Raw genomic sequence first — 14,107 nt, forward strand, 5'->3', positions numbered from 1 at the left:
CTAAGTTGCTAGAGAAGTAATTATTTCTGCCAGTGATGATGACACTGGAGGCAATGGGGAGAAACCTTCATAGGACAGATGAATTCATTTGTCAAAACAGTGATTTTTATTGTAAAAATCTCTACTCTTATAGAAACATTGATGACTTAGACATTTTGTTTAGCAATTTTTTTGCAATCAAATATAAGACCTATTCCTAATAACTAATCCTTAGAAGACTGAGTAGAGTGCTTTTGAAGAAAAAGGAATTGTGTTAGATGTCATCCAGGTGGTATGCTGCACGTGATGGGTCTCAGAACTCCATATTAACTTGACAGTTGCTTTTCATTTGCAAAACCTTCCTGATTCCAATTTTTTCCCTGGTTAGCAGTCATACATACTTAGAATAAGGTGTTTCTGTGATACCTTCTCAATATGGGTTAAAATAGTCTTATTAGACATTTTGTGATGTTCAAATTCATGTTTTAAATTTTGATATTTTAAATTTGATAAATTCAAAGATTTATTTTACAAATATTTTTAAAGGACTCACACTTGTACTTCTCTTGTTCCAAAGGGGGGGCCATCTCTAAGCCACTCACAGACCAGACTGTAGCTGAATCCCAGGAAGCTGTGTTTGAATGTGAAGTTGCCAACCCTGATTCTGAAGGCGAATGGCTGAAGGATGGCAAACACCTACCGCTGAGTAATGACATCAGAAGTGAAGCGGATGGCCACAAAAGGAGACTTATCATTGCTGCCACCAAATTGGATGACATTGGAGAATACACCTACAAGGTGGCCACCTCTAAAACATCTGCCAAACTCAAAGTTGAAGGTCGGTGATATAATAACAGATTTATCCATTTCCAATCATATTGCATTCTTGACAGTTACATTTTATAAGCCAGATGGTATAAACATTTTGGATGCCATAAATCTTAATTTTATAAAATCATTATAAATTCTTTAAGATTTCTTTCTGAGTCATAGACCACAGGTGTGAAGTTGTTTACAAGATGTGTTTATGTGAAGAAGCCATCTCTTAGGTTCTAGCTCTGTGAAACAGCTAAATTAGATATTCTCATTCTCCATTCCTCTTTCACTCTTTTCAATCAATTAAGCTATATTATATGGTTTTGCAAACTTCCTCCCATTCAAGTATAGAAAAAAATTAATGCACAATGTATATTTCAAACTAGATCCCCGGTTTTCCTAAATAATCTCAAAGTGTCTTTTAAAACAGAGGTGCTGTGTAACTGCAAAATTTTTAGTAACCATTCATTTACAAGATGATCAGGTAATGATCTCATTCAGGACTTCTTTTATTTGCTGAACCATCTTTATTGTCTAAACCAATCATAAATTTGTCTTCAGCTGTCAAAATTAAGAAGACTCTGAAGAACCTCACAGTGACGGAGACACAGGAGGCTGTTTTCACCGTCGAGCTAACACACCCTAATGTAAAAGGTGTCCAGTGGATCAAAAATGGGGTCGTGCTGAAACCCAGTGACAAGTATGATATCTCAGTGAAAGGAACGGTTTACTCTTTGAGAATTAAAAACTGTGCCATTGTGGATGAGTCTGTTTATGGCTACAAGCTTGGAAGGCTAGGAGCCAGTGCCAGGCTACACGTTGAGAGTAAGTTGACTTGGAAACATTTTATTATAAGCTGCCAGTTCATGGTCACCATTAAGTTAACTATGTAATTCAATTGCCTCAACTTTCCTTATTAGCCGTCAAGATCATTAAAAAGCCTAAGGATGTGACCGCTTTAGAAAATGCCACCGTTGCCTTTGAAGTTAGTGTTTCCCATGACACAGTTCCAGTAAAATGGTTCCACAAGAATGTGGAGATTAAGCCAAGCGACAAACACAGACTAGTCTCAGAGAGGAAGGTCCACAAACTGATGCTGCAGCATATTGCCCCCTCGGATGCTGGGGAATATACAGCTGTGGTGGGACAACTGGAATGCAAAGCTAAACTGTTTGTGGAGAGTAAGTATCAGGCAGCTCCTACTGCATTTCCCAGGATGATTCCCAGGTAGTCATTTGTTTGTTTCATCTATTTATCTAAATAAAATATATTAACTCAAGTACTCTCTGATTTTCCCAAGCATTGCATATTACAAAAACCATGAAAAACATTGAGGTACCTGAGACAAAATCTGCCTCCTTTGAGTGTGAGGTGTCTCACTTCAATATCCCTTCTATGTGGCTGAAGAATGGTGTGGAAATTGAGATGAGTGAAAAGTTCAAGATAGTTGTACAGGGAAAACTCCACCAACTGATCATCATGAACACCAGCACAGAGGATTCAGCAGAATACACGTTTGTCTGTGGCAATGACCAAGTCAGTGCCACCCTGAAAGTGACCCGTAAGTAAAAAAATAAATGAATAAATTATATATAGATATATAGGTACATATATAGATATACCTATATATGTAAATATAACCTAGTAGACTCATTGTTATTCCATATGCTACACATTTCCTTCCTAACCAATTAGTCCACTGAAAAATCCTTGATTGAAATGTCTACTGAGAGTTCACACTGAGTTAGGCACCATCATCTCCACCTAGATAAATTTTTCCAATTAGAAGAACATTACAAGGCTACCTATAAAGATGCTCCGGTGTCACACTTGCTCTTTCTGTTCTTTTGTCGTTTGGCATTATCCTGTAGAGAGAGGGGTACCTGGAAGATGTCATAGCTCCTATCTCTAAACTGTAATCACCTTAACAAACATATTAAACAAATTATAGGTTTTCATTCTACTCCTTTTATGACTCACATATTGACATAAAGTCTCCTGGGGTCTCTTTCCTTTCCCTTTTGCAGCAATCATGATCACATCCATGCTAAAGGACATCAATGCTGAAGAAAAAGACACCATTACATTTGAAGTGACAGTGAACCATGAAGGCATCTCTTACAAATGGTTAAAGAATGGTGTGGAAATAAAATCAACTGATAGATGCCAGATGAGAACTAAAAAGCTCACACACTCACTGAACATCAGGAATGTTCACTTTGGAGATGCTGCTGACTACACCTTTGTGGCTGGAAAAGCTACCTCAACAGCCACACTTTATGTGGAAGGTAAGGCTTCATAAATGTCATATCCGTAAAAATAATGTCAGACACACATTATAAAATGTTAATTGGTGCATCAATTGATGAACGGTAAATAAAATGTGGTATATTCATGCAATGGACTATTATTCAGCAATAAAAAAGAAGTACTGATATGTGCTACAGCATGGATGAAACCTAAAACCTTTATGCTGAGTGAAAGAAGCCAATCACAGAAGACTACATATTGTATGATTCCATTTATATAGCATCTCCAGAATACGCATATCTATAGAGACAGAGCTTGGCCTAAGTCTAAGGAGAAACAAGAGGGGTTTGGGAAGTGATGGCTAAGGGATATATAGTTTCTTTCTGGGATAACAAGAATGTTTTAAAATTGATTGTAGTGATGGTTGCACAACTCTATATACTAAAAGCCACTGAATTGTATACTTTAAGTGGGTGAACTATACAGTATGTGGATTACATCTTAATAAAGCTGTTAAAAGGTTAATTTTTTTGCATGCTGTTTTTCAGCTCGTCACATAGAATTTAGGAAACACATTAAGGACATTAAGGTTCTAGAGAAGAAGCGAGCCGTGTTTGAATGTGAAGTTTCTGAACCTGACATCACTGTACAGTGGATGAAAGATGGCCAGGAACTGCAGATTGTGGACAGGTCAGTTGTTTTGTCTTGCTACATTCCATTAATTCCCAATTTCTTTTTAGGTATCATACATTAAACTTAAATTTCCATTTCATCCACAGAATAACAATACAGAAGGAGAAATATGTCCACCGCCTTCTGATCCCATCCACCCGGATGTCCGATGCTGGGCAGTACACAGTGGTGGCAGGAGGCAACATGTCCACTGCTAACCTCTTTGTAGAGGGCAGAGATGTTCGCATCCGAAGCATTAAAAAGGAGGTTCAGGTATTATATATTTGCCAAATTTTTGGAAAAATCATCAATAGTCTATAATCCATAATGTTATATTTTAATTATTGACTTTTAAATTGTCTAACCGCAGGGGTCACAGCTGATTCTTACTTGTTTAGATTCTCATTCCGATATCAATTTAGTTAGTTTCCCCTTACTTAGGGAATAAATGTGTCTTTAGTAGCTGTCAAATTCTTTAATTAAAGCAATGGAAACTTCATTGTCTAATAGATGGCTACTTTCCAAACAGCACCAACCAAAAAAGAACTAAAATTTAAACTGTGGTGTTTGTACATCAACTAAAATTAAGGGGCTTTAGAGCAAGGTAGCATCTTCTCATAAGCTGCCTGTTATGGAGAGACAGGTATGTAGAGACTCAGCTGGGAACACTTACTTTGAGGCCCAAGAGGAAGACTAGTTTGAGCAAAGCTAGACGGCTAGCAAAGATGCTGAGCAGCCATTTTTGTTCTTTACAGAGCTTGTCCTCATGGGTAACAGTCTTTCCACATGATATAATGGAGGTAACACGTTAAGAAAAATATCATTTGAGTTTAGCTTCATCATATTGCTCATCTAAGAACCAGGCATTACAGGCCTTGGGCCATGGCGAAAACGCCTTCAGTGAGGACACAAACAAACTGGATATGTCCTCCATTTTTTATTGTCCAATTCTGAACCTTTATTTCCTCACTTTTAAAATTGTTCCTTCCAGTCTACAAGGTTGTTGTTCATATCACATAAAATCAAATTGAATAGTAACTTAAGAGTTTTATAAGTAAAAGCCCACATATATAGTGTCACTGTTTATGTTATTATTAATTAAAAAGCAAACATTTAAAGATAAAATCATTTCCTCTTTAGGGCAACCTCTCTCCTCAGTGCTGGTATAAGCATGATTCTCTACAATAGAAGTTTGGGTACCATTTGCCTGAGGACAGGAAAAATTATAATGTGCTATAATCAGTCATCTTATTATATCATAAAGTATAGGTTTTGCATGTTCTTCAAATGAACAGTTTTAGGAACAAGTTAACTGAAAGGAAACCATGGCTTCAATTTTCTTTTTATATTGCTTCATCAAAGGTTATTGAGAAACAACGAGCTGTTGTTGAGTTTGAGGTCAATGAAGATGACGTTGATGCCCACTGGTATAAAGATGGCATTGAAATCAATTTCCAAATACAAGAACGACACCAATATGTTGTAGAAAGAAGAATTCACCGGATGTTTATCTCTGAGACCAGGCATAGTGATGCCGGTGAATACACCTTTGTGGCAGGAAGGAACAGGAGTTCCGTTACTCTCTATGTCAATGGTAGGTAGAGTTATTAATATCTTTTGTGGCTCCATCTGGAATAATCCTCCCCCTTAGGTTACTAAAGTTCTGGTAGTTCTGGATAATTTCTAAAGAACTCATGGTACCATGTGTTTACATCTATATGCATTTTCACATTATACCTATGGGAAAGGGTTAGCAGCTGTTAAAGTGACTGGTAAGATGCCACTTCCAAAAAGCACCTAATGGCTAGATCTTTATTTGTTGGTCAACACTATTAAACATCCACTGTATGTCAATTATAAGAAAAGCCCCAAATAGGTTTCTAGACACAGTATTCAGCTCTTCTACTTGGGCCTAACTATTTAAGTACTAGTGGCATTTCCAGATAAGAGGCATTTCCAGCCTCTCATCTGCAGCACCTGAGAGAACCTAGTAGTCCCCTATAAGACCACAGAGGGCCTAGAGAGCCACAGGCAATGCGGAACAGGTTCTCTCTGCCCCAAGAACTCTTATTTGGAGGGGAATTTCCACATGCTACCGGGTCCTTGGAGGAGTGCCATTAAACTATGCACTTTCCTCATTAGAAACCTACGAGCTGAAAGGTTGGCCTAGATCTGAGCCTAACCTAATATGCAGAGAAAATGGAACCTCCATTTCTATCCTTATCTTGGGCCAGATCCTTCTGAACAGATATCCCTGAGGCAGATAAAGGAACACTAAGAGTAATCTCAAGGATCACAAAAATGAACCATATTGCCAACATTTCCTCAGTCCCTAAGAATCAAATGGTCATGGTATCCAGTTATTATTATTCCTGTATTAGCAGTAGTGATACTCAAGCTCAGAGAAGTAAAAGTCTTTTTTATGTGTCAGAAACCAGCCTCACAGAAGTCATTTCTCCTCCATTTCTGGGTCCTGTGAGTTACCTAGTTCCCCTCACTCATCAAAACATTAAGTATATACTTTCATTAGCATAACAAGAAAGGTGATTAAAAAAAAAAAATCTACCTAACTACATTTAACTAGATCTGAAATAACATTCATTTATTCTTTCATACTTACTAATACAGTTCACTAGCACCTGTATATAAATAAATGGCTAAAACATATACACAAATACTTGCAAAACAAACATGCTTGAATGGGATGAGCCACCTCACCATGTGATTTGCCCAAATGACTTTTTAAAATAGATAGCATGTGGAAGTCATTCTAGAATTCTTTAGGGTACTGCCCATTGCTACGCCCACACCCAGACCCAGACCAAGAACAAGAGTAACGATGTTATGTTGAGAAACTCAACACCTTCAGCACCCCACTCCCCATGTAGAATATCCAAAGTATCTTTCTAAAGTCCTTATCTCTACTTAAGAACAGAATTCTAAATGTTTTCTTCATTCTGCCACAAAGAATGTCCTATTCTGAGGCAACTAAAGATGTCACAACTCCAGAGTTTTGTTTCCAGGCATGTGACCATCTGGCAACAAATTAATGTAGAGTTTCATGGGCTCTCCCATGGTCTTGTGCTTCTTCACGAGCTCTTTGTTTTAATTTACTCTCAGCTCCAGAACCACCCCAAGTTCTGCAGGAACTCCAACCTGTTACTGTGCAGTCCGGCAAGCCTGCCCGCTTCTGCGCTGTAATATCCGGCAGACCACAGCCCAAAATTTCCTGGTACAAGGAAGAGCAGCTGCTTTCCATTGGATTCAAGTGCAAATTTCTTCACGATGGGCAGGAGTACACGCTTTTGCTGATCGAAGCCTTCCCAGAGGATGCAGCTGTCTACACCTGTGAAGCCAAGAATGACTACGGAGTTGCCACAACCTCAGCTTCACTCTCAGTAGAAGGTAGAAATGCCTTGCTACTTCTCAGCTTTAAATAAAACCTAAAAAAAGACAGCTTTTGTGTTCTCCCAGTGCATTTAAACATACAATTTGGAACTCATAAAAGTAGATTACTACCCAACCTTGAAAATCTGAAAATGCTCCACTGCGACATAAATTAAGATAAATCGGAATGCTCCCTTCTGTAGGGTGTATATGGTGACTCAATCACTATAAATCTTGAATCTCTTTTCTTTAGTTCCGGAGGTTGTGTCTCCTGATCAGGAAATGCCAGTTTATCCTCCTGCCATCATTACCCCACTTCAGGACACTGTCACCTCTGAGGGACGACCAGCCCGTTTTCAGTGCAGAGTTTCTGGGACAGGTAGGTTTACAAGCAAAGGTATCATTGCTAACATTTGCAAAAAAATGATGTGGGAGGAAAGTGTTCTCAACTTTTACTCCATTGCAAATATTTCTTATGTATAACTTGAAGTTTAATAGGACTTCTCCAGAAGACTTACTTTAATTATTATTGAATTAAAAATTAGGTTAGTGTTTTTCAATGGTGGACTATATACCTAAAAATGATTAAAGTGGTAAATCTTGTTATTTTTTTTACCACAATAAAAAAATAATTCAGTCAGTGTTTTTTAATGTTTTGAACTCTAGAAAATGTTATATTGCCTTTATAATTATAGTTGTACTTTTTTATTTTTTGAAAAAAAATTACAGAAACTGCAATTATTATTAGTTTAAATATAAAGCATCTACCAAGATTTCCAAAGAAGAGTCTATTTATATGTAAGACATTATTCAATCCGTGGACAGTGTTTGTGTGAAAAAGTGTATTTCTTTGGAAGGCAGTATCCTGCAATGGTCAAAAATAAAGGTTTTATGGTCAGAGGGGTTAGATTTGAATCTTTGCTCCACTTTATGACCTTAGGCAAATATATGATTTCTCTGGTTCTTCTTCCCTCATGAATAAAATGAAAATGCTATGGCATTCAGTCTTAGAATGTCCATTTCATGAGGGCATGGATTCTGTCTCAGTACCCAGAATCCGATACCTGCAAAGCGATAGCTACTCAAACGGAAACTCCATGAGCACAGGGTGTATCTTTGTCTTAGAATCGCTCTGTATATAGTAGATACTCAATAAATAATTGTTAATCAGACAAATTAAGGATTGTTAAATAACTAATACTGGTCACTTAAGATTATTATCGGGATTACATTAGATAACCCAAGTCAGCACTTAGTACAGTACCCATCATAGTAATCCCTCAATCAGTTAGTGTTAGGATTTTTAATCAGGGTGTGCTACCCAAATACCATCCTCCCCTGCCCTCACCCCAGGATTCTGACCTTGGTAGAATGAGACAAGATGTTTGGAGCCATTTCAAGCCAATTATGATTATAGGCTGACCTCAGATAAGGGCGAGCTAAATCAGCTTCATCCCCAATGAAAACCACACTGTCATTTACTTGGCTATTTTATACCACCTCCAAAGGGAAATTCTCAAAGCTTGGGCGTCTCATAGCACTGCTTAATAAGTTTTATTGTTTTGTTTTGTTTATTATGCTTCTCCCATTAGTTTATGACCTGGTCTCAACATTGCCAAAAGCCATTTTCCTTAACAAGTTAGTATTTCAGTCGGACTTCTATGACTTAATGATTTCCTCCTCTGGGAGGGAGGTGCTGATCTAGAAACCCAATGGACCTGTTTGATTTTATGAGCATAATTAAAGGATATAATGTATGCAAAGCACCCATAGGCATGGCTAGCAAGTGACTGTTGCTCAATACTTTAATTTTATTGTAGCCATAGAGAGGAATTATGTAAACATAAAATTCTAGTATTGTGTGACCAACGTGGAGAAATACCATAGTTTGTCACTTTAAAGCATAGTATTTGAGAAATACTAAACATCAAGAAATGAAAACTGATTTGATAATATTTTACTAACACAATAAAGAAAAATGCAATTTAATATCAAATTCACTAAAGCCACATTAAATAATTCATCTACTCATTGAACTTTTAGAGGAAATTTTTCAAATAATAATATATGGATTGTCCAAAGTAGTGAGTCTTAACAATATTTGTATAGTACCTTTTTTTTTTGTAAATCATATTATAGTTTTGCCTTTCAGGTGTTGCAAAAATACATTTGAAGCCTTCTATAAGACTTCAATTGGGGTAGAAAGAGAAAGAGAAAAATCTCTATCATTTCTGTGTGATTGATGTCTTTAAATGTTTGAATGGAATTTATCAATTCATGAAATTATCAACTCTCATGTGTGGTAATTACACATATATAGGTTTTAGCACCCTCTTGTAAACATATTCTAGATGACAAAAATAAATTCATTCAATAAAATGCCCTTTTAAAAGCATAGTTTTATGCCCCCAGGATTGAAAATATTTACACAACTTCCTCTGACCAGGTATTGCCTTAAGAAAGTAAGTGCAGCCCTGCCTTCTACGGATTGGGGGAGAGGGAGGGATTGTGAGTAACTTGCTGAACCATGGAAGGTGGGGCCCAGAGCAGTCTGGTGGTGCTTTCCTAATAGTAAAAGTGTTGCCTACGGAAGGTCTCTGGTGCCACCTACTGGTAGAAGAGCAGTTCGGAGAAATAGAATTTTAAAACTTGTAATAGCATTTTTTCTAGTGTTTATTCTACAGGTAATGAGTCATTATCATTTGGAGGCTTACTTAGTGACAGCTAGCTAAGAGAAGTGTTAAATAATTCATCTAGCAATGATGGATGCCCATTGTTCATTTAAGCATCTATTCAGTTTCATTCTACCAACATTTGTGTTCTTGCTGTGGAGACATTACACTAAATAAATGCTAGGAATGCCAAGACCAGGCCCTTGCCTTCATGGAGCTCAGTGTGTAAGTGAGGAGGTGCACAAGTAGTTGCCAAGGTTGTATCTGCTGTAATATCCCACATACTCAGTGCTCTTTGTCTGGGAGACAGTTGGAGAAAGACACATGGACGGAGTGTTGAAGCATCAATAGTATCATTGAAGACAATGGTGTTCCAGGCAGAGAACAACATTCACAAAGTCATAAAGCTTGCAAGAACCCTTCATGTGCTGGAAATGACAAGCGGTTTAAGTATGGTTGAAAAGCAATGTAATGGGTGGGCAAGGAGGGCCAGATGCTAAAGTGTTTGGTCTATGCTTGGGATTTTAGATTTTGTCTTGTTTACACTGAGGAGCCAATGAAGAATTTTTAAGCCACTGAGTAACATGATCAGGTTTGCTATTTAGAAACGATACTGTGATAGTGAAAGGAGGAATGAACAGATGTGAGAGGTGAGATTGTAGGTAAGGGCCCAGGGGAGAGGCTATCACCATAGGCTTGGAGAGTGTTGGCAAGGCTTCATCTAGAGGAATCAGGAGAAAGAAGCGAGTAAATTGTAGAATTCAGGAGGTAGAATGAACAAGATGTAGAGAGCAAATACTGTGGAGTTCTGGGGGTAAGGAGCAGGGCCAGTGAGGTGGGTGGCCTCACAGAAGTTACAAGAAACCAATGGCCATCACAGATGAAGGCAGCCCAGCTCAGAAGCTGTTACCGAGTCTGTTACCGAGAGAGAGAAAGGTCTCACCTTTTAGCTCATTTATCATTGGCAATTCATGCCTTTCCTCGTGCTTCATTCAGTTCACCAAGAGAAGAAGTTATCAGTAGGAATAAGCAGAAAACCTCGTAAAGGGCCACACCAAACTCTTCATCCTTCCATTTCCATTGACTATTAAACAAAGAAACTAACTACCTAGCTCTAGGATGACTTCTAAATTCTATGTGATGGCATTACCTATTGTATCACAGGGCCCTGTCTTTTGGCATGTTATCGAAGGCACTGCTGATCCCGTCCATGATGTTAGACATTCTTGCTTTATTGACTGACTTGTGCCAGTGGTTTATAAAGTCTTTTCATAGCTATATTTACACATCAATTTGAAGCAATGAATAGCCCATGAATTATATATCTCATCTTACAAATGAGGAGACTGGTCCAGAGGGATCGAATGACATGTCTAAGGCCACACAGCTGGAAAGTTGTAGTGTCAGGATTACATTTTCTACCTTTTCTTTTTCTCCAGGAAAATGAAAAGATTTGTTTCTTTAAAAGGAGAATCTATAGTTAATAAACAACTTAATACTATCATGGGAAGGAGGGGAACATTCATAAACCAATAATTATACTAAATGCGAACACATGCTAGATGATTAGACTTTTAGAAGACCCCACTGATGGTGCTGAGATAAGGAAGCAATATAGTGATCATCCTCCAGAAACAAGATGGCTTTGATTTCGGGTTTTAAAACAAGTACCTGATTTAAATCCATTTGACTTACAGGTTGTTGTTTTAATGAAATATAATATTTTTACAAGTGCCCATTAGCTTAAACTATAACAACATAATAATGTTATTTTACCTTTTGTTTGTGTTTTTATTTTTTATCATTTTAAGATGATTCAATTCCTTGCATAGAAATAGCTAGTCTGATTATTATTTACTATTACTGTGAAAAAAGCCAAATTTATCTAAGATGTCTAAGTTCCATGACTATTTCTTTCAATTTATAAAGTATTTTCCATTATAAAAATTATTTTTTTCAGTGCTGGGAACTTTCCTTGCTTGCTTATTGGTAATAAAAAAAATAGGGTTTTTTTTTCCTTAGCCTGCAGGGTGTCTATTTTAGACTTGTGAGATGTTGACCTTCTCAGATCTCTTTTTGATTGATCTTTCTGCACACCGGAGTGCAGATTTTCTTTACTTCCTGTCCCAGTAGGCAACCACAATTTCAGATCAAACTCTTCATAGTGACTGTTTTTCAGGACTATCTTTTTCAAGGTCACTGAATATGTCAAAAATCTTTGCTGTTTCCACTGCATGACACGCAAATGCTTAAAAATAATGTAACTTAAGTGGTAAAATTTTAAACATTGCCACCAGTCTATAAGTTGTTTTTTTAAAAAATTGTATTTCCTTCTTAAAGATGAAAAGAAATCATATATAAGAGCAGATATGGCATGCCTACAATATAATGTTATTAAGATAAATATGAAATGGAATCACTTATAATCAATATCGTGTTTCCAGGTAAATTTAAAATATCCACTTGTTTTTGTGATTAAAATATCCTTTTTCTTTTGTGGTGCAGATCTAAAGGTGTCTTGGTACAGCAAGGACAAGAAAATAAAGCCGTCTCGGTTCTTTAGAATGACTCAATTTGAAGACACTTACCAACTGGAAATTGCTGAAGCTTACCCAGAAGATGAGGGAACTTATACTTTTGTTGCTAATAATGCCATGGGTCAAGTATCCAGCACAGCCAACTTGAGACTGGAAGGTAGAGTAAAACAACCTTAAGAACCACATTTTAATATAGATCTAATCTTACAATGTCAGTAACGATCACTAAAAATTTCATGTAAATCATCATTGGTCCTATTATTCTATTTTAATGCAACTAATTCTTTCATGTTATATGCTGTGTTCTCACTTTTCATTTACCTGTTCTCATTATGAATCACAAAACATCATTTTTTTTATTTTGCCCTGCTTTGTTTCTATAACATTTTGTAATGTATTGTTCTCATCACCCGCTTTCATGCTTCCTGATCAGCATGTATCAGAATAGGGAGAAATATGCTTAAAGAAACAGGTAGATAAGTTTTCTCACTTAGTTAGAATAAAACAAATATTTTAAATTTTTTAAATGTAAAAAGTGTTACTGTCCCCCCATTGTATTGACACAATTCTGATTTCACAGAAGTGACACTGGATGGTTTCAGGTCTGTACATCTGCTAGATATATTGACAGTCATTCAAAGAATACCTGAGAGTTGTAGAGCATAGTTCTATGATGGTTTAAAATTTCTGTTACCTCGGACTCTTAAATTATAATCAGAAACACTTCCTTGGTGGGACACTCTGATTCAAAATGAGATAACTATTTTTGTACAGTCAGACTATTTTTCCTGAGCTAATTAAGTCTGTGTAGTTTTAAGTATATACAAATACATAAAAATTTAGAGCAACTGTTGAGTTCTTAAAATTTTTTAAACACTTATTAAATAACCAGATGTTTAAAGAGGTTTGTAAAATAGAAAAGCTGGTTTTACAGCCAGAGAGAAAAAGGTGAAAACAGAAAACAAGAATACCTAAACCTAATTGCATATCCCACCACTGCCTTTATGAAGAATATAGTGACGTTCATTAGACTAGTGATGTCTCACCCTGTTTGTCTGAGAAATGGAAATGAACTTCTGTGACTTCGAATCAGTAGTGGCATACATTGACAAAGCAGTAGTTTTGGACTAGATTCTAGTCTACCACTGGAATTTGAGACAGATCTGTAGACAACTCCAAATGAGTTTGGGTTTCAATACAGGTTACAACATTAAAGGTTGGCATGCTTCTTTTCAGGATTTAGCAAACTTGAAGAAGTTACATCAAACTCCCAATGGCATGTCTCTTCATCAGTTTCATTTAAGGAGGAGTCCCTTGGCCAAAAGCCCATCTTCATCCAGCCTCTGTCAAGCCTCAGGGTGCACAGCGGGGAGACAGTCAGATTTCATGCAAGGGTTTCTGGCATTCCCAAGCCAGAAATCCAGTGGTTTCATAACCAGCAGTCAATTCCACCAACAAAAGATGTAGTTTTCCATTTCGAGGAGTCCACAGGCATGGCTTTAATGCTTATAGTTGATGCTTACTCAGAGCATGCTGGGCAGTATTCTTGCAAAGCAGCCAATAGCGCTGGGGAAGCCACTTGTGCAGCTACACTCACAGTGACTCCAGAAGGTAAAGCCCATCTTGCTTCAAAGACTTTGATTTGTGGCCTACCCCTTACTCCCACTGTTACTAATGAGAGTCTTGGCTGTTTGTCTCATTGCATAGTGTGATCGATCCTTAATTTACTAATAAAGTAACACCCAACAAGTCCCCCTATGGTCTGAATTACAGGTTAATCTATGTACTTTAGAT

At 37.2% G+C, this 14,107-nt stretch overlaps 1 protein-coding gene across 10 annotated transcripts in view; it reads left to right on the top strand.

The window, feature by feature from the left end:
- Positions 1-14,107, top strand: part of TTN (titin) — a 265,304-nt gene that overhangs the window by 34,873 nt on the left and 216,324 nt on the right. For all 10 annotated transcript variants that reach the window (XM_016152570.2, XM_016152571.2, XM_036235757.1 and 7 more), the window contains 11 exons: positions 557-817; positions 1,357-1,620; positions 1,716-1,976; positions 2,096-2,356; positions 2,823-3,083; positions 3,594-3,735; positions 3,825-3,990; positions 5,080-5,311; positions 6,838-7,122; positions 7,358-7,483; positions 12,282-12,470. In XM_016152570.2, the coding sequence (XP_016008056.2) occupies positions 557-817; positions 1,357-1,620; positions 1,716-1,976; positions 2,096-2,356; positions 2,823-3,083; positions 3,594-3,735; positions 3,825-3,990; positions 5,080-5,311; positions 6,838-7,122; positions 7,358-7,483; positions 12,282-12,470 (2,448 nt within the window). The remainder of the gene's footprint in view (positions 1-556; positions 818-1,356; positions 1,621-1,715; positions 1,977-2,095; positions 2,357-2,822; positions 3,084-3,593; positions 3,736-3,824; positions 3,991-5,079; positions 5,312-6,837; positions 7,123-7,357; positions 7,484-12,281; positions 12,471-14,107) is intronic.

This window comes from Rousettus aegyptiacus, unplaced genomic scaffold (assembly GCF_014176215.1).
Source record: "Rousettus aegyptiacus isolate mRouAeg1 unplaced genomic scaffold, mRouAeg1.p scaffold_m13_p_2, whole genome shotgun sequence".
In the NCBI taxonomy this organism is placed as follows: Eukaryota; Metazoa; Chordata; class Mammalia; order Chiroptera; family Pteropodidae; genus Rousettus; species Rousettus aegyptiacus.